The sequence below is a fragment of the Mycothermus thermophilus genome, assembly GCF_041956435.1.
Source record: "Mycothermus thermophilus strain CBS 625.91 unplaced genomic scaffold VTJ04scaffold_2, whole genome shotgun sequence".
Lineage (NCBI taxonomy): Eukaryota > Fungi > Ascomycota > Sordariomycetes > Sordariales > Chaetomiaceae > Mycothermus > Mycothermus thermophilus.
Genome location: NW_027191428.1, coordinates 244375 through 268989, shown reverse-complemented (window position 1 = coordinate 268989; position 24615 = coordinate 244375). Strand labels below are relative to the sequence as shown.

Genomic DNA, 24615 nt, shown 5'->3' with positions numbered 1-24615 from the left:
GGGACTGTGCTGCAACGCTGATGCGCTGGCCTGTGTCGTTTCACCCACACGGGGCCAGCCACAAACCGCGGGACAAGTGCGGCGTCTTCCTATTTGACAGCCTCACTCTTATGGTTGCCCAACTCAGCCCGACGGTTCCTGGGGAAAGAGTGCCACCATTCTGTGTGTCTCACATCGTGCCTTGCCACTTTGGGTTGCAACCGGCTCTTCTCGACTCAAGCATAATAGATGTAGTAAGAATAAATAGCTGTGAATTCACATCCCACTCAGTCTTGTCGAGTCCACCTTAGGATGCCAAGTGGATCAGATCCACACGATGAGAACGCTGGAATATCTTCTTAACCTCATTTCTCTCCCAATGTTTGAATCTCTTTTGCTCATCCCCCGAGGTGTGGCCGCGGTGCTGCAGCAGAAGATCCACCAACATGGATATGCGCGACGACCCGAACACTACCACAACCACCGACTACGACTCCGGTGATAGCGTCGGCGCCGACTATGTTTACCCCAGCCAGAGGATCGTGGAGAAGAAGCATGTCAAGGAGCACACCAAGGCCAGGAGTCCTGCCAGACGGAGATCCCCCAAGGCCAAAGCTCGGAGCTCTCCTCGATGCACATGTGGCCTCGACCGGTCCGATGACGACGACGATCACGGCAACAGCACCACCGTCTTCGAAGACGAGTCGGAGACGGAAGAAGACCGCTGCGAGAAGCACAAGCGCCCGACGAAGCCGCGGCCCTCGGTTCACCGGGGATCGGCGTGCCATCACGATGTCAAGGAGAAGCTCAAGGCTGACCACAAGCGGAGGGCATCCGAGACCAAGTCTCGACGTGCACAGACTCCCTACGTGGAGGAGTACCCTGACGAGATCCCACGGCCGACCGTCCTCCTGAAGGAGCACAGGATTCTGCGCAGGGCTTCTATGACGGATGCGAAGCGTCTGCGTGACCTCGAGGGTCGGTCTCAGTCGACGGGATCCAGGGGTAGGTCTCCGACCGGGAAGCGTCTGCCGACGCGGCCTCGCCGCCGCTCTCCGAAGGAGTCGCCAAAGCGTCATCATAAGCGTCGCCTGGAGTCTCATACACAACATGAGAGTGGTAAGTCGTGTCCAGGGATGCGGTCAGCTCCTGGCACGAGACTAACATCCCGTCCAGACAAAAGCTCCGAGTCGGACTCCCAGGAGTCCAAGACGGATTCTAATACCGACTCCGGCTCCCCTCATCGTGCACCTCCCGAGCCTGAGCCCAGACCGACTCGCTTGAATCGGAGCAAGACGTGGAGCGGGAACACTCACTCAGCGTATTCGTCGTCATGGCCATTACATGCCGCATCCCGTGCCACTCATGAGCGGTCGAGGCGGAAGGACTACGACGACGATAACGAGAGTGAGAGTGACGAGAGTGACTCCAGCAAGTATGAGCAGTCTCGTATTGTGAATATTGGCAAGCGTCGCGAGGAGCGCCACCATAGCAAGCAGCACGTCCGTCGCGCGTCACGCGACTACGACGAGGAGGATCAGAGTGAGAGTCGTTCAAGCAACTACGAGCAGCCTCGGCCCAGCGCTGGCAAGCATCGTGAGGAACGCCATCACTCTAAACAACACACCCGTCGAACGTCGCGCGACTACGATGATGACGACAAGATCCAGAGCAACTCCAGCGACTACGACCAACCTCGTGGCAAGCATCGCGAGGAGCGACACCACACCAAGCAGCACGTACGTCGCACATCGCGGGACTACGACGATGGCGACGACAAGAGTGAGGACGCCTCCAGCGACTACGAGAAACCGCGTGCCAACACGGGCAAACACCGCGAGGAGCGTCACCACGCCAAGCAGCACGTCCGTCGCATGTCCAAGGAGTACACCCCGCGGGAGTGCGTTCCGGACCAGGAGCACCGCCGCGAGCGACAACACACTCGCGAGGAAGGCCGTCGCTATACCCGGGAGGAGCGGCAACAACAGAACATCCGCGAAAAAGAGCGGGATCGTTCCCCCTCTCGATCTCCATCCCCTCCACGCCCATCCCGCCTCCGCACCGTCGCCAGCCGCTCCAGCATGACCACCATCGATCAAGGCTACTCCCGCTCCGTGGCAACCTCCCTCTGCGAAGTCTGGCGCGGCCACGCCGCCGACTGGGAGTCGCCGTACGTCTCTCCCGGTACGGACTCGGACTTGGACGACTCGGACCTCGACGATGATGGGCAACCCGCCCGCCTGCTTGGCATGGACGACGTCTCGTCCCGCAGCGAGTCGCCCCGCTTGCTCCCTGCCCGCGGTGATCGGAGCGAAGTCTCGGTTCGAGCGAGGGATCATTATCACCTCCCTCCTACGACTTGCACTGATAACCTCCCCTTGCCTCCCACCAGCGTTCAGCGCAGCCAAACTTGGCCTGCACCTCCTCACCACCACCACCACTACCCCTACGTTCTCGACAACGGCCTGGCTCAACCCCTGACGGCCGAGCCTGATGCGATGACGGATGATGGACCCGCTGCCGGGGCACTCATCCCGCGGCGCCCATCTTCTAGAGCATCCTCGCTCTGGCCGTCGGGCCCAGGGCAATCGGGCCAGGACCCATCTCCATCCCGGTTCCGCCGGAGCGTGACACACCCCCTATCGACGCACGGGTCTCGCGCGGCGGCGGTCACGTCCTCGGCGCCGGTGTTTGCGGCGAGGAGGACCAGAGAGTTCCTCTCCCCGCGGCCGACGAGGGCGGCGGAGGCGAGGTTTGACTTTCGCGCGTGGGAGTGTTTTAGTTGGGGTTGAGGAGGAACGTGGGTTGGGGGAGAGGTTGGTGTCTGGCTGGATGAAATCAGGGCAGTATTATGGGCATGCTGCTTTGGAGGTGGCGATGTGGCACTTGGATTGCCGAGTACTTTTGGGGCTCCAAGGAGCCCGTCGCTTGCTGGCTATTAGTTGCCAGGCGAACACTTAATGGTATTGTTAGTTTGGATGGGAGACTGGAAAGATCTTAGACTGGCCTCATGGTTTGGGTAGACAAAAATTGTCTGGCTGGCGTTTGGGAATGTGTTGGAATTTTCTTTTTTATTATTATTAATATCCGATTAATTAATTTCTCTGCATTTTCTTTCTAGTTTGATCGTCGATCGCATAACCTGATCACTGTCGTGAGAAATGTCTGCTTTTCTTCATGAAATCCACAGACTCTTTGCCACGGTCAAAGTTGGTTCTCTTGCTTGCGCCCAAGGAAGCTTCGGAGATGACAGATCTATCGACGTCAGAACAAGACCTTTATTAAAGGCTGCCATGGATCCGGAAGGCAAGAAACAAGGTGCTTCTGGGTTATCCCATCATTCCAGGGGGTCATTGACACGAGATACATCGGAGACTTTATGTGGAGTGCCCCTTCTAGCTTCGCTGACCTTGCTTTGCAGCTTGGTTCTTCCTCCACTCTAGACCCTTCGAATCCAACATCCAGATCATGGGAAGTACCGACGCCTGAAGTGCAGCATACACCCCAAAGCACCATCCCAGTCCAATCTTTTGTGTTACCGGCTCCAAAGCGGCGATACAACCACCAGCAAGGACACACCGTACCAGGTTGGATGCTCCCCGAATTGATGCGGCCTTGGTTGGGTTCAGGTCTGTTTGGAGTGTATTGGTAATCTTAAGTTGCTCATTAGTACTGGTCATTATTTGACATAGCATGGATAATGTCGCCCCGTACCGAGAAAATGCTGCTGGTGGTGTAGCTGGTGACAAATTGCATGATGATCATAACCGCGATATGCTACAGCCGACGATACTTATTAGCTCGCTATTGAACAAAATTGGGATACAAATCAAGTACTCACGGCTCTCGTCATCAATGCCACTCCATATCCCACTGTCCCCGCAACCGTGATAATGACCAAGAGAGCTGCCCCCTTGAGCCTCGCCTTTTCGATAGGGAAGTCAGAGATATCCTCCCCACGCTGCCGAACATCAGTACTGCCAATCACATCAGTGCTCATTCGCTTATAATTGTGGTCAATTAGCAAGCCCTGGAGCTTTGCTGCCACGGCCCCGGCAACTCCCGGCGGGAGGAATATGAGACCGGCTTGAAGTGACGTTAACTCGTAAAGTTCGGGGCATTGTGATCCGAGGGAAGCCTGGAGCGTCATTCGAATTGAATACGTAATGGCGCCGAGCAAGACAACATGCAGGTTGTTCTTGTACGCCAGCATCGGAAGGCATGCGAGTGGGTTCGGGATGCGATGCTGCTTGACCCTTACTGGAGGTTTGCTTTTGTCGATGGCATGTCGGTGGGTTGTGATAGTCGAGAAGAGGTTGCGATAGAGCAGGCCGTCTACTCGTTGACTACCATTTCCAACGAGGCGACGTTGAGTTTCTGGAAAGAACAAGATCACAGCGACAGAGTACACTGTCGTGAGGATGACGAGGAGCCAGAAGATCCAAGGCCAGCCAACTGAGTCAGCCAGAGCACCGCTGATGATAGGACCGACCCCTGGTGCTGCATTCGTAAAGAAGACGACTGCGCCAGTAAATGACCCCCTCATGGCAACGGGGGCGATGTCAGACACAACACCGTGTGCTGCCCCAAATGCACCTACAACAGATGACTAAAGTTAGTGAGTAATTACTATGAATGTATCTATTTTTAGGAGAAATAATTAATATACCTGACGATCCAGCAGCTTGAATCATTCTTAGCACAAACAACGCAGGATACGACCGCTGGAGGGCTAGCCCGAGGTTGGCACCGACCATCAAAACACACATGGCAAGGTATGCCGGCCGTCGTCCTTCGTGATCTGCCAAGTCCCCCATCATGGCAGGCGCTATTCCCGCTACCACGAGGTAGGAAGTGATTGTCAGATTGACCAAGGCCACTGAGACACCAAGGTCTTGGGCAATGGGGATCACGGCCGGAAAGTAGATGTAGCTATTGAGGGTGGAAAACATAGCTCCAAATGACGACACCCAACTTATCCATCGTTTTTGACCGGCCGTGAAAACGGAAAATGGTTCGACCCCTGAGTTGCTGACGACCTGGGCGTTCTTCAGGGCCACGCTTGGCGGCAACAATTCGGCTGTGTTCTGTTTTGAGCTGTCTTGGACATTTTGCATTGCCAGATGTGGTTCCCGGGTTTTGGAAAGAGGAGCATCGGGTTTGGCCTCCATGTAGCAGCCTTGAAGGGGTATGGCGCGTGAACCAATAATCGTTGGGGTGCAGTATAGTGATGTTCTAGCTTTCAGTGAAAAGGATGGATAATTAAGTATTTAGGCCAGGTACACGGCCATAGGTATTGATGTTCAGACACAATGGACAGAGACGAAGTTGCGGGAGGTTAGAGTGACTGACTTTCTGATGGTGTTGCTGGGTCACAAGACACAACTGAGGCTGGGTACATTTGTAATGAGACCAAGGTGAGGAAGGCAGGGGTCATTTATTGTGTACATATAATTACGGAGTACAGGAATAAGGATTCCCAACATGCAGGGTGAGTTGTCCATTGGAGAACCAGGGCCCGATCAAACAGCGCTGCGGTGACTGGCTGCGTCTTACATAGGTAGTATCCTGCAGAAGCGCTGCATACACCCTGCATCCCCGCCTATCTTCGGCCTTAGCTGCCGACTGTATGTACAGTAATGCCTACGTAGTGCTCTGTTTGCGATAGCATGCTGACTCCATACTCCTGGGCTTCGAGAGTGAGAAGAACTAATATATGGACCTAAAGGATGTATGTATTACATCGTAACTAATCATTGGAGTGTATCACCTACCTTACCTTCATGATAGCCTGATAACCCAATTGATACTGGGACACTTCCTAGGCAGTTCCCCAAGGTTGATATTCGGACACTTCAGATTCTCGGTATCACGCTCAACCTGCATCTATGATAGCTTTGCAAGGGGTCGAACAGGTTTGTCACTGGGCGGTTCTTCTTTTGTCTCCGACGTTGGTGCAGGCAAGCCCTTCTTGGCCCCTGACGTAACAGCCAGGTCAACCACCCTTTGCATATGATCGATGAGCCTGACATTGTGTGGTTAGTTGATTGATAATTAATAGAGAACACTGTCAACCAAAGGCACACTCACAGTTGTCTGCGTCCTGGCTCCTGCCAGTACATGGCGGAGCGCAACGTAAGACCAAAGGTTGCGTACAGTTCGACTCTTGCTGTGAAATCATCTTGTGGCTCTGATACGCCCATCATGTTTTGATACATTTCTCCTGCCTCTTCCAGGTTCCAGGTGTTCGGCCGAGTGACCTTCAGGTCAGCTGGTAGAATTCCAAATGTTAATCACCTCAAGACATCAGTCCTCACGTCTTTTAATAGTGGGAACCAACCTTCGTTGTGACCCCAGACAGCACAGGAATCGAACAGACACAGAATCTCGGGCGAGTCCGTTCTTGGTTTGGCGTTACCAGGCCAGGCGTCATTGTGAAGCAACGTTGGATGAACCACTCTACCGTCGGACTCCAGGGGCCTGAGATAACGAGGGATAACGAGATCGTGGTAGAGCTTCTTGAGTCGAGTCAGGTCGGGGTCAGGGCCACGGCGTTCCTCTTCAATCTCACACATCGTGCGGAAGATTTGGTCCCAGAATTTTTCCCACGACGCATTCCATTTGTTGTTTTGGGGAATGTTGGCGAGGTGAGTGTCAACATGGAAGCCAAACTTTCCACCTGGAGATTTGCCCATGCTTCGTTTGTGCAGCTTCGCGATGGCAGTGGCCCAGGCCTCTGGGTCTGGATGTTCTTCGTCCATCTCGACGTACTCGGCGATGTAGAAGTGCATGTCAGGCTGTGATCGGTATGAGCCATACGCCACAGGCTTGGGCACGTGCTCCGGGATGAACGAGTATAGGGCTGTCTCAGACTCGAAGGCACCTTTCATCATGTTCAGGCCGACAGTGCCAGATGCCCCCTTTTTGAAGAACACCTTTTCGGTGCCGTCTGGGAGTTCCACCTCAATTCGCAAGGTTTGTACCCACAGGCTCTCTCCTCCTTTGGAAGTGTTCACGACGCGACATCCAGCCGGAAGGGCTTTTTCATGAGCCAATGTTAGCGCTCCGCCGTGCGGGAGGAGGGGAGAAAAAGACGCTGTTCGCGAGGTTGATACTCACCTTCCATAACACCCTCATCGAGCTCAACATCGTCGCCGATGGGATCGATCCCGACAATGTATGGGGCCATGGTCTAATCCCCAGTCAACCTGAGCTTTAAGACGAAGCAGGTACCTTACTGAAGTGCGTATTATGACGAAGGGCCAAGAGGGTATTCTGGTTTTGGCATTGTAGCTGGTCGGATCGGTCCTCAACTAGCACTTTTTAAATCCCTCCACCCTTCCGTGTCTGCCCCCCAACTTGCCGTTGTTGGAAAGGTGACACAGGGTACATCCTACGTGAGAACATAAAGAGAGGTTGCTGGCGGCAATATGCAGCGGCTGGTGTGTCTCTTCATGCAGGCTTCGCCAATAGCAATGCGCTGCGAGAATACCCTTGTTCACCGAAGACGCACGGCGTCCCGGCGCAGCGCTGGGCGTCAACACTCGGCGCCTCACAGGTTGCCGAAAAGCCCCTCAGAAGCGCCTTGTTGGTTGGTCGTGCTGATACTACGCAGCTGCCCAAACCGCACCCCGCAGGTCGCAGCCTGGGTGGCCATGGTGGGATTTCCCCCCGGAGCCTTGTTGGATGGAAACAGTTCGGGGCCAGCCTTGAGCCCGATGTCCCGCATGTTTTCACCAAATGATCCAAAACTGCACTGGCGCCTCCGCTATGTGTTGGGAGGTTTCTGACAGCGTATCCCCAGGATAGGAAGCCCAGTTGAGGGACTACCTGTAAGGACCAACGCAATGTTCCCCGGCAACTTGTTCCTGTCAACAAGACAAGGTCCCCTGTTCTGACACTACCGCGGCTGTCTCGCCGCGGGGTGACATGAGGCAATTTGAACTCGAACCTGTTGTTCTGATGTTTCGATCCGAGGGAGGAGAGATCTGGTGCTCTCCTCGCCCACAAGCATGGCGTCCGGCGACCTGCCACACCGCAGCAAACCTCCTGGCATGCGCACGGAGCTTGGTTCATTTAAATCCTTCTCGCGGTCCCCAACATCATCGTCGTCAACCTCGGCATTTTACCGCGTGCATCGCAGACTTCAGGCGCTTGGTACGCGCGCGAACAAAGCGGTTACAGAAACCCCGTCCGAGCCGGATGCGCATGGGCCCTATGGCCTCAACCTCCTGAGCGAACCTTCTGAGCCTCGTGTCGAGTTTATCTTTGTTCGTCCCCATCCAGTTCTTTATCATCCCATAGATCTGCCGAGTTATAATATACTAACTACTGACCGCAATGCCTCATATCTCAGATACATGGTCTTGGAGGTGGTTCGAGAAAAACATGGACTCATCCAGCCAACCCAAATTCCTTTTGGCCCAAAGAATGGCTGCCGTCCGAACCTGGCTTCAAACATGTCAGAGTCCACAGCTTCGGATACCATTCGGATTGGACCAGGTTCGCCCAAAGCAAACTAAGCATCCACGACTTTGCTCAGGCTTTGCTCTTTGACATGTCCATTTCGGAGCATTTGAACAAGAATGGAGAGGTAAGTCCCACTGCCGTTGGCAATCGGCCAGGAAAAGTTGGAATTCGTCTATGATTAACTTTCGTACATTAGACACCCATAGTGCTCATCGCCCATAGCATGGGTGGCCTTGTTGCGAAGAAGGTATCTTCTCGTCTTCATGCTTGTGTCCCTGGTTCGCATGCTGACGTGACCCAGGCCTACCTGTTGGCTCGAGGGAACCCCTTGTATCAACACCTCGAGAGGAGGATACACTCAATTTATTTCCTGGCCACCCCTCATCGCGGCGCAGACTCAGCTCAAACGCTTTCTCGTCTTCTCGCCTCTTCCTTAATTTATGGTTCTAAGACCTATGTGGATGAGCTTATTCCGGGCTCTGCCATGCTGCAAGTTAGACAAACATCCCGTTGATCACTAGCAAGTTCTTTGATCACTGACAGTGTCAATGCAGGGGATCAATGACGAGTTCCGCCACGCTAGCGCCAATTTAAACCTTTGGTCCTTCTTTGAGGGGCTGCCCACATCTTCAGGTCCCAAATCATTTTTTGTGGTTGAAAAGGACTCTGCCGTCATGAATCTTCCTGGGGAGAACAAGCATTATCTCGACGCTGATCATCGACACGTATGCAAATTCGAGGGACCCGATAATGATAATTATCAAATTCTAGTCAACTGCCTCCGCAAGGCTGTCGAAGATATTGACAAGAAGTGTAAGGTGCATCTACAATTTGTTCTCGAGGGCTTGGTCTTGATTATTAACAACAATACTCGGGACTTTCAGATCTCATGAACCAGAAGAGCAGCTTCCCGACCGATATGAAAAAGATCAGTGCCTTTTTGGACGTTTCCGGGCGACAAGAAGCGGAATTTCTGGAAATATCGGAGAAGCGACTACCTGGGACGTGTGCTTGGTTGACGGAGCACACATCTTTCAATGGCTGGCTGTCCGGATCTTCGAGAACCTCGTCCGTTGACAGCCCCGCCGTGCTTAGAGAGCACAGTCCCCGGTTCCTGTGGCTCCATGGCGCGCCAGGCTCAGGGAAATCCGTCTTGTGCAGCCATGTCATACGGTTTCTCGAAGACTGCAACTTGGATTGCTGCTACTACTTCCTAAAACATGGAAACACCGAGACGTCTAGCCCCTCGGCTTTTCTTCGGTCGTTGGCCTTTCAAATGGCCGAATGCAACTTCGATGTCCGGAAGGCCCTGCTAGCCATGGCCGAAAACAGTGAGAGCTTCAACCTCAACGACCACAACAAGATCTGGAACGACATCTTCATGGGACGCATTTTCAAGACGAAGTTCGTCTCTCCCCAGTTCTGGGTTATCGACGCTCTGGACGAGTGCGCCAACAAAAGCCTGGGGACGTTACTTAGTTTGCTTTCAAGAATTCCACGAGAAGTTCCCCTTCAGGTGTTCCTGACAAGCAGACCAAGTGTCCAAGTACAGCGAGCCCTTAGCGTTGACGAAAGCCTCCTTTTAGAACTCGAGACAGGCGGCGAGAACTCCCGGCTCGACATCGCCACATTCCTTCGGGCTCGGAGAGCAACTCATCCTGGAGGCGATCTCAGCGAGCGTATTATCTCTGAGATCCTCGACAAGTCGAATGGTATCTTCTTGTGGGCATCACTGGTGGTGAATCGGTTGGAGGAGACATACGCCGAAGAAGACATGGAAGAGGCTCTCCACGATGTTCCCGGTGAAATGAACGACTTCTACACGCGAATTGCAAAAAATGTCGCCAACACACCCAACTTGGAATTGGCCAAGTGCATTCTTAAGTGGACTGTTTGCGCATCACGGCCACTCTCGCTTCCCGAGCTGCGTGAGGCGATTCGACTGGACATCAACCGCACCTTGACCGCGACAAACGAACGACTGGCAGGGTTGTGCGGCGACTTGATCACCATTGACCGACAGTCTTTCGTTCACGTCATCCACCAAACAGTCACAGCATTCCTGATCCAGGGGGAGTCAGAGTTCCAGGTCAACCTTGGTGCGGCCCATGCACGTCTTGCTGAGGTCTGTCTGGAATATTTGACTGGGAAAGACTTCTCGCCACCGCAACCCGGACGGAGAATCACATCGACCTCCAAAACCCCAAGTGACTTGGTCCTGGCCGATTACGCCTGTGCCCACTTCCCCTTCCACCTCGCACATGGCACCTCTGGCGTTGACGGACCGCTTCTCCTGCTTGACAAATTCCTCAACTCCAACGTTTTGACTTGGATCGAGCATGTGGCCCGGATTGGGAATTTGGAAACTTTGATTAAGGCGGTTCAAAACCTAAGGGCCTTCTTGTCCCGTCGCGCTAAACACCTCCCGCTTCTTGACAAAGAATCGCGACTTGCATCTGCATGGGTAACTGACCTGGCTCACATTGTGGCGGCTTTCGGTTCGAACCTCATAGATTTGCCATCTTGCATCTATGTCATGGTTCCTGCTCTCAGTCCCCCGAAGTCTGTCATCCACCAACGGTTTGCGAAGGACTGCCGCCGCCATAGGCTGCTTGGGATGCCGCCGGAGAGAGACTGGGATGACAGGATATCATGTTTTGTTTACGAGTACAGGGTTACCGCGGTGGCTGCCTCAGAGCAACATCTGGCTGTCGGCCTCAACATGGGCGGCAATACGGGGATCATTATGATCTACGACAGCATCACATTGCAACTCATTTCTAAGATCGACCATGGCGAGATTGTCCGGAACATTACTTTTGGGCCAACCACCGGATCGCTCGTAGCTTCTGGCTCCAAGAAAATATCTTTCTGGAACAGCCGATGGGAGTGCCTGTGGCGAAAGACGATGAAGTTTTCTCAGGGCCCGGTGTCGATCACCTTTGGGAGGGATGAGGACGAACTTCTGATGTGTGGAAAAGACGGCAAGATGCACTTTCTTTCTGCGGAAGACGGCTCTGAGTGCCAGGAAGATTTCCCCCTCTACCACAGCAGCAGCGATTCGGAGTCAGAAGAAGAAAGCCGCCGGATCGCCCCCGGTACGCCACCTTGGAAGGTATGCATATCGACAGTCCATGGCCTGGCAGCCGTGACATACCGCTGTGCCCCAGTCATAATCTGGGACATTGAACGACGGCGAAAGGAGGGTGTGTTCTACCGGCCAGGGACCGATGCCCTGTACCAGCAAGTTCAAGTCCACGACTTGGTCTTCAACCCCATGCCGGAAATGGATCTGCTTGCAATAGCTTACGATGGCGTCGGCGTGGTTACCTGCAATCCTTGGTCGCGAGAACAGCATGACCTTTTGGAGATGGAGCCTCGCATCCTGGTCAGCTCGCGCGATGGCAGGACACTCTTCGCAGGTGACCACAATGGCGTTATTCACATTCTGGCGTTCGAGCAGACTCTCAAGGTCCTTTACCGCATCTCGGCCCTCCGCACCATGTTGCTAGGCCTGACTGTGTCTCCCAACGCTCTTCGCGTTTATGACATTCGCGACAAACACTGCAACGTGTGGGAGCCGCCGGCTCTTGTGCGGCGAGATTCTTTCGACGACGCGTCCAGCGAGGCGCCTAGCAGCGAGGCAGCAACCATGCCCATTCCTGAGATGGTGGCACGACCAGTCAGCCACGAAGAGTACATAACTTGCATGACGTCTCCCGAGATCAGCAAGATGAATGTCATTTTCTGTGGCCGCCGGAACGGCAGCGTGAGCGTCTACGACGGAGCGAAAGGTACTCGACTGCTTGACTTCTGCCTCGACTCGAAGCATCAATACGCGATCAAGCACCTTGAATGGCATGAGAAAGCCTCAGTTCTTGTTGTCGTCAACGTCATCACGCAGTGCACAGCTGTGCGGGTGTCAATCACCCGGTCCCCACGAGCATCATGCCAAGTGATGCTGCCACCCATCTTTGACGGCTACGCCAAACACACTGTCCTAAACGTGCTGATCAACCAAGGCGCTGACTTGTTCCTCTTCGAAACTCTGGGGGGTGGTGAGCTTTGGAACAGCACCGGGACACTCATCAAGTGTTACAATGATGAGGATGGTTCTGAGATCTGGGGCAAGGACAAACAGTGGCTGCAACATCCGACCGATCCCATGCTCTTTCTACTCCTTCGACCAACCCGGGTTCACATCTTCCGATGGGAGACATTTGAGGAGCTCACGCCTAAACAAGGCGTGCCTTTCATGATAAGCTCTCCCACTTGCGGTGCTGAGATTGTTACATCTCCAGCGTCGGTGTGGGTTGCTCAAAATGGCTGCAATCAGCTCGTGCGACTCAGGCGCTTTGACAAGGAAAGGCGCACATGTTTCGAATTTCTGAACCTGGATAAACTGAGTTACAGCCAAACCGGAAGTCAAGGATTCAATGAGGGAAATGACAGCATTGGCAGTGATGTTCAGGAAGTTGCCGTCAAATGCGTTCACAAGACCCTCCTCGCGCCATTCAAGACAGTCATCGGGATGTACCGGTCTGTGCTGTATTTTGTCGACATCAAAGGCTGGGTGAGCTCCGTGTCGCTCAAGGACCTCCAGAAAGCTGGCGACTACACGCGCCACTTCTTCGTTCCGCGTAGCTGGATGGTGGGCGAAGCTTTGTTGTTAGGTCTCATCCCGAGGAGCAATAGTATTGCGATGGCATACCAAGATGATTTGTTAGTCTTTCATGGGTTCCTCGATTTGGAAGAGAAGTTTCCATTTGTGTTGGATGGAGGATTGGTGAGGCGATGGACAGACTTGGGGGCCTAGGTCTTCTAGGAAGAGGGGCAGTTTAGAAGTCAGACACGACTCGAGCAACATTGACAACGTCTTGATAATAGACGCCGTTTTAGCGAATATACCCAAAATTTCAGGCCCATGAACTCCCGAGTACTGTGTACTAGGAGCCTGCCCAGTCGTGTTGATTGTTACATATCTCGGCTATCCATCAGCGTTCTAATTCTCCTCCCCCCTCATACCAGTTCATGACTACTCTTGACCCCCTCGCCCCTGAATACACAAAGTCCTGTAACTCCATGTTATTGAGCACCAGGAAGAATGTTCGCAAGCCTCTTCACCCCATCAACCAGCACAAAGCACGTGTCCATCACCTTCAAGTCACAGAGTTTGTAGACATGGTAGATGTGCGTCAACTGTTGCCCAGTAACCATTACGATAGTTGCCGAGTCAATGATGCGGTTGTCGAGCTCGTATAGTACTGGGACCTTCTGCTTCTGCTGGATGATGGGGCCAAGTATGCCGAGGAGTGGTGGCTTGATGACAAGGTCGTTGATCACGAGCGGATGAGTCATATCCAAGTCGGTGCGTGGGAGGCATGCTGCCCAGTTTTCAGCAAAAATCCGGGCCATGGCCATCTCGTTGAGTTTGACAAGGCTTTGGTCTTGAAGATTGAGCTGAGGCATTGTGGTTCGGTTGTGCTGAGATGAGGGTTTGATGATGATGCTGATTTGGTTGTCTTGAAATGAAGGTATAATGATGAAGTAAATTCAGGGTTCAAGTTGGTGGAGTAGGCTTGTGAGAGAAGGATTCACTGTGAAGCTTGTTGAATTGAATGATTGTGCTGTTTGAGAGACAGAGGAGGAGCGGGAAAAACCTCTATTTATCATTTCACAACATTCTTTAAATAAAACTTCACAACCTGGCCAACAACTGTTTCAAGCGCTAAGAAGGTTTGCAACTCGCGTTCAACATCTGGCGATGGTGAAGAAGTTGGCGCTGAGAGTCGCTCTGAGCGCTTATTGCGGCGCAGGCGCCTATGGGCGGATAAACGCCAAATCACTTCGTGCGGCCTTTGGTGAATATCCCTACCATGATGTTGAGAGCAAGAAGCAATATCGCAGAGAATACTGTGTAAAAGTTGTTGACACGGCTTTGTTTCTGTCGGGGTCTGTTTCGCAGCCAACTAGCAGACATGTTAAGAATAACAGAGAATAACAAGTGGATGCCATTCACCCGTGATTTCGGTTGAACACCGATTGGCAGGGCTTGTAACAAATCCATCGTACATGATCCAGTCAAAAGTAGTTGGAAAATTGCGGCCGCTTCCAGGCGCCTTACTGTTGTTGGATCTTAGGTGTTTTCGCGAGGCATACCATTGAGGCGAAGATATGAGACGCCCAGAGTGTGCCACATCATTTACTCCCGAGGCACAAATCGGAAGTGAAGCAAGCACGTATGTACAACAGCCAATGTATGCACAACGCGTTCAACTCACCCGTCCGCTCCCCTGAACATACCTGCGTTTGGTGCTCTGTTGGTTGCCTTGGATGTTGGTGAAGGTCTTGCTGTTTGGCTTGCGTGGCCTGGACGAGGCCAACATGAGGGAGATTAGGCAGCCTGACTGTTGGTCTGGGGACAACTTTGGGTCTCTGCGGCTATGGAGCATCCGTGAGCAGCGGTTCGGCCTGCGCTGACCGCCTGAGCAACCCACAATAGAGACTTCAGTTTGATAACTAGATTCCATGACTATTCCCATGACAACCCGAGATCAACCGTGAGGTGACGTCGATGGATGGGGCTGCTGCCCGAGACTGGTCAATTCCCAAACCAACCCCTTTTAGGCAACCCGTCAATTGGCCAATCGGGGTGGTCAGACGAACAGGTGGTTGATGCAACAAGAACGGATGAAGGGGGCTGATCAATCTTCAGAGCAAAGCTCTTCGGACTTCCATCGGAGGCCTCAGCCAAGTTCCTAAGACAATTGTATCTTGTCCATCATGACCCAAGGCGAAAGGAGCACAACCATCTCGTACAGAGCAGACACGAGGGAAGTGAAGACGTCATTCCCCCCAACCCGAAGTTCCCTAAACTCAAAATAGAAGGCGGGGGGAAACTGGAGCGGGGTGATAAGATAAGCCATGACCTGAAGGACGGTCATGCGACTCTGGCGACCATGTGAAGATCCGGGAACTAGAAAATGGCAAGTGAAGTGAGCCTGCAGCTAGTGTCTGGGGGGTTTTGGCATGGGGAAGACGGAAGGTGGGTGTCTCTTTTGCATTTTAGTAATCGCATGTTGGAAGAGTAGGGTTGAGCTAATGCAGAGAAGAACACTGGCCCCGCGCTTGAAGCATGCCATCGAGAGACGAAGTGGTGTGTATAATTGGGTGGGTCGGATGGTCAGATGGGCTGTTTTGACCAAGCTGAGATGGTCTGTTTTGGCATGGGAAATGGTGGGAGACCACGCAAACTGGGCAACAATCTGATGAGGGCTCTGAGACGGACGAGACGGACAAAACGAACGGGGACTCGGAACGTCGGCCGGAAATAGGAGGACAAAACGGCACAAGTCCGGATGACAAATGACAGGTCCGGGCTGAGGACGGGGAAGACATTCCGGGCTGACTTGACTCAGAAGTGATTCAGGACTTACTCATGGAGTGCAGGCAGCGAGATGAGTCGAATTGACGTTTTGCTTTTCCAATTCCCCAGTCCATGAAGGCAGAAATGAACATGGAGAGGTTGCATGGATTTGTGTGAAACCTGGAAAACGGGTCCTACTTGTAGAGATTCCCATTCACAGGGAAGGCGTGATGGGTGCACCGGACTGATGCTGGTCATCTGCTCGGGCCTCTTCATGTGAACAGACTTAACACGGCAGGAAGGACGTCATTCAGGAGTGCCTTCCGTTACGTGCGATATCACTTGGTCTCAAGCCTAGAGGGCATTCCCACCTCTGATTGGTCCCCATCCCTCAATCACCGAACGCTTGAAATGAGTCACGAATCCGACGCAGGCGGGAAACGGAAGGCCATGTGTGCATCCATTGGTCAATCCGAGGCCATGCGCATCTGTTCGATCCACGCAGCAGAGTGCAACAGGCTGCAGAATCAATCGTGGTCCAGCGAATTGATGGGAAACAGAACGAGGCGGGCGGCTCAGATGCAAGAACGGAAACCGGGGAGCCAACAACAAGAGACAATGACAGGAGAGACGAGAGACAACATTCAAGACAACAGACGGCATTGAGAGGACGTGTTTCGACATGCTTCCTTTCATCAACACTCGATCACGGCTTCGCTGCCCAAATGGCAGCCCAATTGGGGTTCAATTGAGTTCGATGCACATCGACTCGCTGGAAGCAATTCCCGGTGCGCAAGGCTCCACTCTGCAAGATGACATCGTCGCGTGTCGCTGCCCCTCTTTCCATTTCCCCCTCCTCGTCTGCCCCTCCTTTCTGTGCCCCTCCACGCGCTCACGCTCTCCCCAGCTCGACAAGACATGGCTTAGCATGGACAATATTCCATGACTTGTCTGCCTGTCTCACATAGAAGCAGCCTTGTCATGATCACTTTAGTTCCCATGGATCCATAGCAGAGGCTTCACCGACAAGGCGCGCCTCAATCCAAGTGGACAGCGAGACTCAGAGATCAGGGTTTGGCTCACTTACACGGGGACGTCGAAAACCTGCGGTGAGCATCATATGAAGACACAACCTTGACACAGCCAGCCGCAATTCCGACCTCACCAAACCAAAACCCCCACGTTTTGCAAGGAAGGTCCCTTTATTTTTCTGGCAGACCATCTGGCCGAACGACCGACGAAAACCGCTTCGAGCGCCAACTTCGCTTGGAATCCGAGTTCAGCACGTCTGAAGTGCGCACAGCAGCCCTCCGTTCACACCCCGCCTGGATGTCCTTCTTCCTGTCGTGGCTGTCCAGGTCCAGCAGAGTCGAGACCTCAGATCTCGACTGCAACATATTTAACAAAGAGACAGCGTAGTTGTCTACACTGCATTGGCTTGCCCAACATGCAAGACAGCGAGATCTGCATCGCAGCAACGAGGCCAGCAATCAGGGCCAGATACGCACGGCTCGACCCGCCCGAAGCGCCAGGAAGTGGTGGAACCCATCCATCAATCATCAATCGTCCTGTGGGATGGGTCTGGAGTAGGTCTCCGGTGGGCTGGCAACATTGGCTATCAGATCCCGTGCCTTCAGCGATGCATCCAACATCGCCGAGACTCGGACGGGGGAATTGAGAGCATGAAACCGGCACCCTGAACGAGGTCAGAGAGCATGAAACCTGTCCCACGACTGCGCATGACAGATCACAGGTCACCATGGATAGTTAACGGTCCTCTGACCCCTTGTTTGCACAAAACGCTCCCAGCTGACGGACGGCAGCCTTGGATCTCCCAGATGCCGGCTGGGGACAGCACCATGTTTTGGGCAGAAGTCACCTCCACACCCCAGCCTGACCCTATTTTTGCCTGACGCGGTCCGTCCTCGCCGTGACCATTGGCCCGGTCATTGGACCGAAGGTTGATTGGCTGAGATTGGGGGTTGAAGGAAAAGGGGGTGTGCCTTCAAGCGTGGGAGTGACTCCTCTCCGTGTGGACCCCCTGCTCAGCAGCGCCACGCCACTCCACTTACACCTGAACCCCAGATTCGTGCTCACCCACACACACCACCGTCTTTGCCTAGAGCGCCAGACGCGCTGTGCACCGCTGTGTGACGTGCTGGCTGGCGCAATCGCTCCGCTAAGTATCCGTTTGCCGTGCCTGGGGGCCTTGGGCTCCCAGCCCTGCCGATGCCCAGCCAGCAGCCAGTCCGTCAAGTGACGGAGCGTCTCCTGGTCCCAGCGCCGCCGCCATGTGCCGCTTACACCACGGAGTACTTACATGGGGTCACTCCCCCCCTCTCCGTGTCTCCGGCCATGCTCTTTGGTCTTTCTCAGCCGTTTGCGCCCCTTGATTGTCTTCAGTATCGACCTGGCCAACATTCCTGCGTCCAAGTTGCTAGTCGAGCCTGTTCCAAGCGCTATTTCGCCACCCGGATTCTTTCCAGCGGATTCCATTGACCGAGCATACGCGGCGCGGTTACTCTATTGTTTCCGCAGCGCCCCTCTATTACCGTTGCCTCCGGATAACTGAATACATCCCAACTTTCGCTCCCATTGTCTATTATTCAGCAATTGAGAACATCGCCTATATCATCAGTCCGCGGTCAGGAGTCATCTCAACAACAAAGAATCACCGCTCAATCCAGTCACGCTTCATCACCCACACCCTTTGTTCTCCTGGTCTCTCTTCATCTCAGTCGCAACCAACAACACACAGGGCGCCACGCCACCCTCCCTGGTACACCATTCGACTTTCCGCCATCGTCCACGTCGGTCTTCAAAATCCACCTCATCGGTTGATGACGGTCAGCGCTGTTCGCCACCTTCATAGCTTCAGTCATCACGGGAATGACTGAGACTTCAACGCTTTCCTTCGTCATGCAGCAGCCTGCGGCTTCTAGCAATCAGACATCGACACCTCCTTGGACCACCACATCAACGCTGTCTCCGCCAACTTACCATCCGCCAACCCCCACCAAAGAGATGAAGGACGCCTGCGCTCCTCCTCCCGACAGGGTCGCCTCGACGGCCCCGAAGCCTCAGAAGCCTTGCGATATCAGCAACCTCATGTCGCCTCCCGAGCCCGCTCCTCTCGACTCCTTCCGGCCGTCTTCGGCTGATGGATCGAAGCCGAATTCGAATCTTGATTCGCAGATCACTCATCAGCCCTTGTCGCCACCCGTCTCGCCGTATACTCATGCCGCCAATTCCATCGGTCCTACGCCGCCGCTGAGCCTGGGAGCCAAGGACCCTATCCTCTACCCCGCGGGAGACTCAACTGCCAGCACTTCGGTCGGTCCGCTGTTCACACCGACTCCGGCTTCGCTCGAGAACTTCCGGTCGACGACAGAGCGTTTAGTGAGCGAGCACATCGCATCGCGGCCAGCCGGTCTCTTCCGCGACTCAACCCCGCCGAAACCCGAGGACTACGAGCTCGCCCTGTACTTCAAGTCCAATTGCTTCCGCATGTTCAAGGACAATCCCAAGGGATGGCTGCGTCAGGAGCGCGAGCTTCTCCGGGCTGACCGGGCTGATCGGAAGCACGCATCGCACTCGTCGTACCAACCCACCAGGCTCCCCCCCATTTTGCCGGCATCGAAGCCTCCCGTCTTGGGTCCTCAAACGACCACCAAGGCATCTGTGACCCGCGTCCAGAAGCCCAAGTCACCCAAGGTGAAGCCGCAACACCCGCGGCCGATCCGTGCGACTCCGGCGCCAGTCCGGGAGACCATCCAAGTCAGCACGCCTGAGCCTCGCACGCGGACCGTTGCGCCGAACCGCGAGGACAAGGACTTCAATGCCCTCGAGGACCTTTCGCCGCCTCTCCATACTCTGCCGAACAAGCCCAACAGCCTCAAGGTGGATTGGAAGGGCAACGCTCTGGATCTGTCCAACGATCCGCACCGCCACCTGCTGCACCCGGACGAACTGCTCCTCGCCAGCAACCTGCGCCTCGACTGCGCCACCTACCTGACCAGCAAGCGGCGCATCTTCCTGCGCCGCCTCGAGTGCGCCCGCATCGGCAAGGAGTTCCGCAAGACGGACGCCCAGCAGGCTTGCAAGATTGACGTCAACAAGGCGTCCAAGCTGTGGCAGGCGTACGAGCGCGTGGGATGGCTCGACATTGAGTGGATGCGTCCCTACCTGGAGCGGGATCGCAAGAATTGATTGAGCGCAGGGACATGCGTGGAGGGTTTGGCTTACTACGATGATTTTTGTTTTCTTGTCCATTGATTCCCCCTTTCGCACTCTCCCCTTACTATTGCTCACGGTTTCGGATTCCCCACGACATTTCATTTCGGGTTTTCGGTCATCTGTCACCTCTCATGGCACATCATCGGCATCCTCACGACATGAACGCATCATTTGATACCCCCGAGCGCCGCAACCACGGTTTGCTCATTTGTCATTTCACCGGCTTTGGTTTTTCTTATGACTCCCTTCTCACATCACGATTTGCATTGCATGGATCAGGTCAGGTTCGGGTAACTGTTCTTAGCTAGGAAACATATCAGGGAAGGACATTGGGTTTGGGATATTGAGATTGGCTCTGACGGAGGATGACGGGTGGCGGTTTGCTCTTTGGTTCTTTGGCTTTTGCATTAACATGGCGTTATCTGGTGAGAGAGGATGAAGCAGATGGGAACTTGGGTTCGAGATTGGCACATGCGGAATATTATACCCCTTTTCAGTGATTTGTTTGGTATCTGGCGTGATCTTGCTTGTTGGTCAATAATACCCCGTGCAGTTTGCTCATTTGACTATGTCATGGACTTTGCAGTAGTCGTGTCGTGTCTTGGGAAGTTCAGAGTTCTACTCCTGGAGATGGCCCTCCGCCTCGGTACGTACATACATACAGCCGATACGACAACATTGTGTTGAAGATTTTTGAACCTTGGTTACCCGGCCCGGGTACCTGATCGCCGTGCATGGCATGTGGCATGGGGCATGGATAGCAAATGTATGTACGTAGTATGTACCTATGGACAAGGACGGGCGCAGGAGAGGATGGAATCTTCCCGATGCTCCCTCCCCGGGTCGGCCCCAGTCGGGCCATATGCAAGGCCTCGGATGTGTGGTGGACCTACCTACCATACCTAGGTACCTACCTGCATGGTCGGTCAGGATCGGGATGTTTCTGCCAGGTGACGTTATTCTTGCATACGGATTTCGATTTCTACCGAAGAATGGAACTGGAAGTTGAAGGAACGCGAGGGTTGGTTGGCTGGTTGGTTGGTTGGTAGCGATCCGATTCCAAGAAATCTTACTCTGGTAGGTCTACAGTGAGGAAGAGGGTTTGGGGCATTGGGCTCTCGGGTTGTCGGGTCGGGGTTGTCGGGTGATCTTCCTCGTCCCGCTCCCCTTCCCGCCCGTCGTTGGGCTAGTGCGGACTCGAATGTGTGTCAATACTATTGACAATGGTATGAGGAGCACTTGCAACGGTTGGAGTCTGTTGCCCATTTGTCACTCCCGTTTAGGTGCTATGCAGATGTTGTTATGATGTCATGATGTCATGTTGAGATGACGGACAGGGATGGTTCGAGGGGGCTCTGGGTGCATAATGTGTCGGGTACCCCTCGTCTGTTCTTCGATCGTGAAGATGAAGATCATGAAGATGAAGATGGAGAAGAGGTATGTGGAGGGAAGAGTTGAGATGGGATTTTCGTGGGGTGGGAGTGGTTGATGAATCATGGATGACGTATGATGCATTGGTTGACTGGGATTGGGTGGGTGGTGTTGGAGGAAGATCGGATGGTGGGATGAGCCGCTGTATTACTCCGTAGCAACGTGGAGACCAGGTTTTAGAGAATCATCTATGAGTAGATCTCGACCTAGGAGGTTGAGAATTTGGAAGTGTGAAAACCTGGACAAACTGTTTGGATCTAGTAGTGCTACGTTGATCTGGATGGTGAGAAACCTCTCCTTTAGATAATAGATCTATAACTCAGTCCCTGGCTGCCAGCTTGGGATCTCAGGTTGTCAGGGACCTGGTTGGACAGGAGATACATACCTGACCTACCTAGGTGGGTTCAGAGGTACCTGTGGGAAGAGGACGAAGTAAAGATAACCGACAGATAGTACTAGTACGAGTACTAAGTATATGGTGGAAACTAGTCTCCCTCTTCGACAGCAAGATATGTTTTCCAGGGTTAGGGCAGCAAAAGCCAGGAGTTGACGGCGCTATGTGCCATGCCCATGCCTCAAGAGGCAAGGCGGGGAAAGTATACTTCGAGTAACATCAGGGTGGGTCTTGCTCCGACGACCTCTATCCACACCTGTGCGGTTGCCTTGAGATGCTATCGGTGAGCTTGCTAGCTTCCTTTCTCACTCAGATCTCGGTCACCGCCTGCTTCAGGCATTCTTGGCTACCTGATCTTTCTTCGCACCTGTTCATCCTCTAGACTTTTGAGCAGTCACTGTGACCGGCCGACTGAAGCGATGAACTCCCAACCTTGTTTCCTGGAAAACCTTCCCAATGAAATCATCGACGAGATTCTCCAATACTTGCCCCGGAAGGCCCTCCTAAACTTGTCGGCGACCAGTTGGCGCTGGAATAAGGCGTCGGCGCCCCTGCTGTTTCGCCATATACGTTTCCAAATATACGACCCGCCGACTCTGAAGAAGGATGTCAAGAAGTGGGATGTGATTCTCTCCCGGCATGACAACATTCAACACGTCCGCCAAATCTCTGTCATTGGCGCCATGCTGAAACACGTCTATTACGGCGCCTCCAATCCGAAAGTCCCACGCAAGCCCCAGGACAGGTTCCCCGAGGATAAGGACGACGACCTCTCGGAACATATATCCCCGTACCGACCCATCTATATGAGCCACCGGGGTCATTTCGAAGAGCAATGTTACCAGGGGTACCAGAAGGACCAGCGCGAAGCATGGCTCCCGTTTGCCGAGTTTCTGCTTCGGCTCCCGAGACTGACAGATCTGGTATACAACTGTCTGACCCATTTCCCAACCGGGGTCCTGCAAGCCCTGCATAGCCGCTCTGGTCCCGAGAAATGTCGCTTGCATATATCAACCTTCGATCTCCGAACCCTTGGTCTCTATGCGCACGGCGGTCCCTTCGTGGACCGCGAGGCCAGGGTTCATCCAGATGAACTCCAGCTTCTTACTTCACCATGCCTCTCAAGTGCTCGCTTGTGCGTTGGTAGCACCAATATTACTGATGTTGCCGTCGCTCACGTGTTGATGAGTGGCTGTGGCTCCCGGCTGAAGCATCTTCATGTTCATTGCATCTGGCCTATTTCCGACCAGGTGTGGCAACCAATGACGCATGATAATACACCATATTGGCGGTCCATTTTCCCCCGTCTGGCCCCTCGGGAGGTACCAGGCTATTCGGAAATGCCACAGCCAATATCATTCAATCCAGCCCAGCCGCTCGCTCGGTTGGACACACTATGCTTGTCTGGTCTCTTGATCGGCGAGGAAGCCATCGAGCAGTGGGCTTTGTGTGTCGATTTCACCAGACTCCGCCGGTTTGGTTTTCATGGCGACATGTCCTTCGACTGCCTGCGTACCCTAGTCACCAGGGCCCGCGATCCCAAATCTGGTCGAGGAGGCCGAGGATGGTTCCGTTCTCTCCGCTCGCTCGACTTGACTATCACGGGCGGTTTGACGGACCAGAACGACACCTTCGAAGGCGACGAGATTGTCCGGAAATTCTTGTCACTGCTGCCGCCTCTCGAGCATTTAACAGTGGACGGCTATGGGGGTGAGGGCACATTTTTGCAAATCGTCCAGAGCCATGGTCCGACCCTCCGGAAACTGCATCTACAGACCTGGTATGAACCGTGGTCGTATGCGCCTGAAGAACTCTCCTACATGGCAGATCGCTGCCCTCGGCTCGAAGACTTTCGCGTGTATACAATGCGAATTCGAAATTCCGAAGAGCTGGATGGGTACCGCGCCTTGGCCCGATTTCCGTCCCTGCGCCGTCTCGAACTTGTTCTAAACTGCATGGCCGATACCAGCGAGATATCGATGCAACAGCTGGAGAGACCCCGCGGGCAGCTGGGGTCCAATCTCGAGCCCTGGCAGGTCGAGCAGCTCCGCAACTCGCTCCTGAACTTTGCCTCGGATAGAGCTTTTGCGCGGGCGGTATGGAGCTTCATCAACGAGGAGAGGAGAAAAAACTCTTTGATCCCCCTCGAGAAATTGGTCGTCGGACCGGACACGGCAAGGGCTAGTTGGGGAGGGTACAGTGATACTTTCGGAGTTTGGATCGAATGGATTGGGAGGCATTGGGAGTGTACAAGGGCGGATCAGACGACATGGGATGGGAGCCGCAGAATGAAGCGAGCAGCTCGGTATGGCGGCGGTGTGGTGGTCCGCGAGAAGAGGGATCCGACAATGGATAGGAGAGCAAGCCAAATGCAGCAGATATGTACTGCTGACGGGGTGGACATATGGCGCAGCGTCTGGCCGGCAAAGGATCCGAAAAGGCAGTGGCACGATGAATGGCATAGCTTCCCGCTTTTCATGGAGCCGAGGCTGCTTCCTCCTCTCCAGTCTTAGGACCCAGCGGATGAGATGGACTGGGAGGGTCAAACGGGTGGCCCAACAGACGAGATGGAGGAGTGAGAGGGGTGAGTGGGAGGTGAAGGGAGATTTTGCGATTTGCCTCTCCCCTTGTCATGGTATTTTCTAAGTCGGCATCGCAGGGTTGAGAATAGAGACGCTGGGACGGAGCAGATACCCAAACCTCGGGACCATAGGGAGATGGACGCCAGATTATGAACAAA

General features: G+C 54.0%; 10 protein-coding genes across 10 annotated transcripts; 6 read left to right on the top strand and 4 right to left on the bottom strand.

Moving 5' to 3' along the window:
* Positions 1 to 425: 425 nt before the first annotated feature.
* On the top strand, positions 426 to 2771 carry VTJ04DRAFT_2227 (uncharacterized protein; the record flags this gene model as incomplete). The annotated part of the gene is made up of 2 exons (XM_069359993.1): positions 426 to 1098; positions 1156 to 2771. 2 exons carry the CDS (start codon positions 426 to 428, stop codon positions 2769 to 2771), a joined length of 2289 nt encoding a protein of 762 aa, XP_069220748.1.
* Positions 2772 to 3374: 603 nt separating this feature from the next.
* VTJ04DRAFT_2226 (uncharacterized protein) lies at positions 3375 to 5096 on the bottom strand (the record flags this gene model as incomplete). The annotated part of the gene is made up of 4 exons (XM_069359992.1): positions 3375 to 3632; positions 3694 to 3756; positions 3821 to 4575; positions 4649 to 5096. 4 exons carry the CDS (start codon positions 5094 to 5096, stop codon positions 3375 to 3377), a joined length of 1524 nt encoding a protein of 507 aa, XP_069220747.1.
* Positions 5097 to 5865: 769 nt separating this feature from the next.
* Positions 5866 to 7168, bottom strand: VTJ04DRAFT_2225 (uncharacterized protein; the record flags this gene model as incomplete). The annotated part of the gene is made up of 4 exons (XM_069359991.1): positions 5866 to 6004; positions 6070 to 6250; positions 6320 to 7018; positions 7099 to 7168. The coding sequence occupies 4 exons, from the start codon at positions 7166 to 7168 to the stop codon at positions 5866 to 5868; spliced, it is 1089 nt and encodes a 362-aa protein (XP_069220746.1).
* Positions 7169 to 7991: 823 nt separating this feature from the next.
* On the top strand, positions 7992 to 13264 carry VTJ04DRAFT_2224 (uncharacterized protein; the record flags this gene model as incomplete). Its single annotated transcript, XM_069359990.1, has 6 exons — positions 7992 to 8249; positions 8336 to 8572; positions 8645 to 8695; positions 8750 to 8941; positions 9003 to 9261; positions 9333 to 13264. The coding sequence occupies 6 exons, from the start codon at positions 7992 to 7994 to the stop codon at positions 13262 to 13264; spliced, it is 4929 nt and encodes a 1642-aa protein (XP_069220745.1).
* Positions 13265 to 13533: 269 nt separating this feature from the next.
* VTJ04DRAFT_2223 (uncharacterized protein) lies at positions 13534 to 13917 on the bottom strand (the record flags this gene model as incomplete). The annotated part of the gene is made up of 1 exon (XM_069359989.1): positions 13534 to 13917. The coding sequence occupies one exon, from the start codon at positions 13915 to 13917 to the stop codon at positions 13534 to 13536; it is 384 nt and encodes a 127-aa protein (XP_069220744.1).
* A 4126-nt stretch (positions 13918 to 18043) lies between these two features.
* Positions 18044 to 18711, top strand: VTJ04DRAFT_2222 (uncharacterized protein; the record flags this gene model as incomplete). Its single annotated transcript, XM_069359988.1, has 2 exons — positions 18044 to 18139; positions 18256 to 18711. The coding sequence occupies 2 exons, from the start codon at positions 18044 to 18046 to the stop codon at positions 18709 to 18711; spliced, it is 552 nt and encodes a 183-aa protein (XP_069220743.1).
* A 22-nt stretch (positions 18712 to 18733) lies between these two features.
* Positions 18734 to 20023, top strand: VTJ04DRAFT_2221 (uncharacterized protein; the record flags this gene model as incomplete). The annotated part of the gene is made up of 1 exon (XM_069359987.1): positions 18734 to 20023. One exon carries the CDS (start codon positions 18734 to 18736, stop codon positions 20021 to 20023), a length of 1290 nt encoding a protein of 429 aa, XP_069220742.1.
* Positions 20024 to 20063: 40 nt separating this feature from the next.
* VTJ04DRAFT_2220 (uncharacterized protein) lies at positions 20064 to 20344 on the top strand (the record flags this gene model as incomplete). Its single annotated transcript, XM_069359986.1, has 2 exons — positions 20064 to 20164; positions 20236 to 20344. 2 exons carry the CDS (start codon positions 20064 to 20066, stop codon positions 20342 to 20344), a joined length of 210 nt encoding a protein of 69 aa, XP_069220741.1.
* A 6-nt stretch (positions 20345 to 20350) lies between these two features.
* On the bottom strand, positions 20351 to 20729 carry VTJ04DRAFT_2219 (uncharacterized protein; the record flags this gene model as incomplete). The annotated part of the gene is made up of 2 exons (XM_069359984.1): positions 20351 to 20572; positions 20709 to 20729. The coding sequence occupies 2 exons, from the start codon at positions 20727 to 20729 to the stop codon at positions 20351 to 20353; spliced, it is 243 nt and encodes an 80-aa protein (XP_069220740.1).
* A 1565-nt stretch (positions 20730 to 22294) lies between these two features.
* On the top strand, positions 22295 to 24388 carry VTJ04DRAFT_2218 (uncharacterized protein; the record flags this gene model as incomplete). The annotated part of the gene is made up of 1 exon (XM_069359983.1): positions 22295 to 24388. The coding sequence occupies one exon, from the start codon at positions 22295 to 22297 to the stop codon at positions 24386 to 24388; it is 2094 nt and encodes a 697-aa protein (XP_069220739.1).
* Positions 24389 to 24615: the final 227 nt, after the last annotated feature.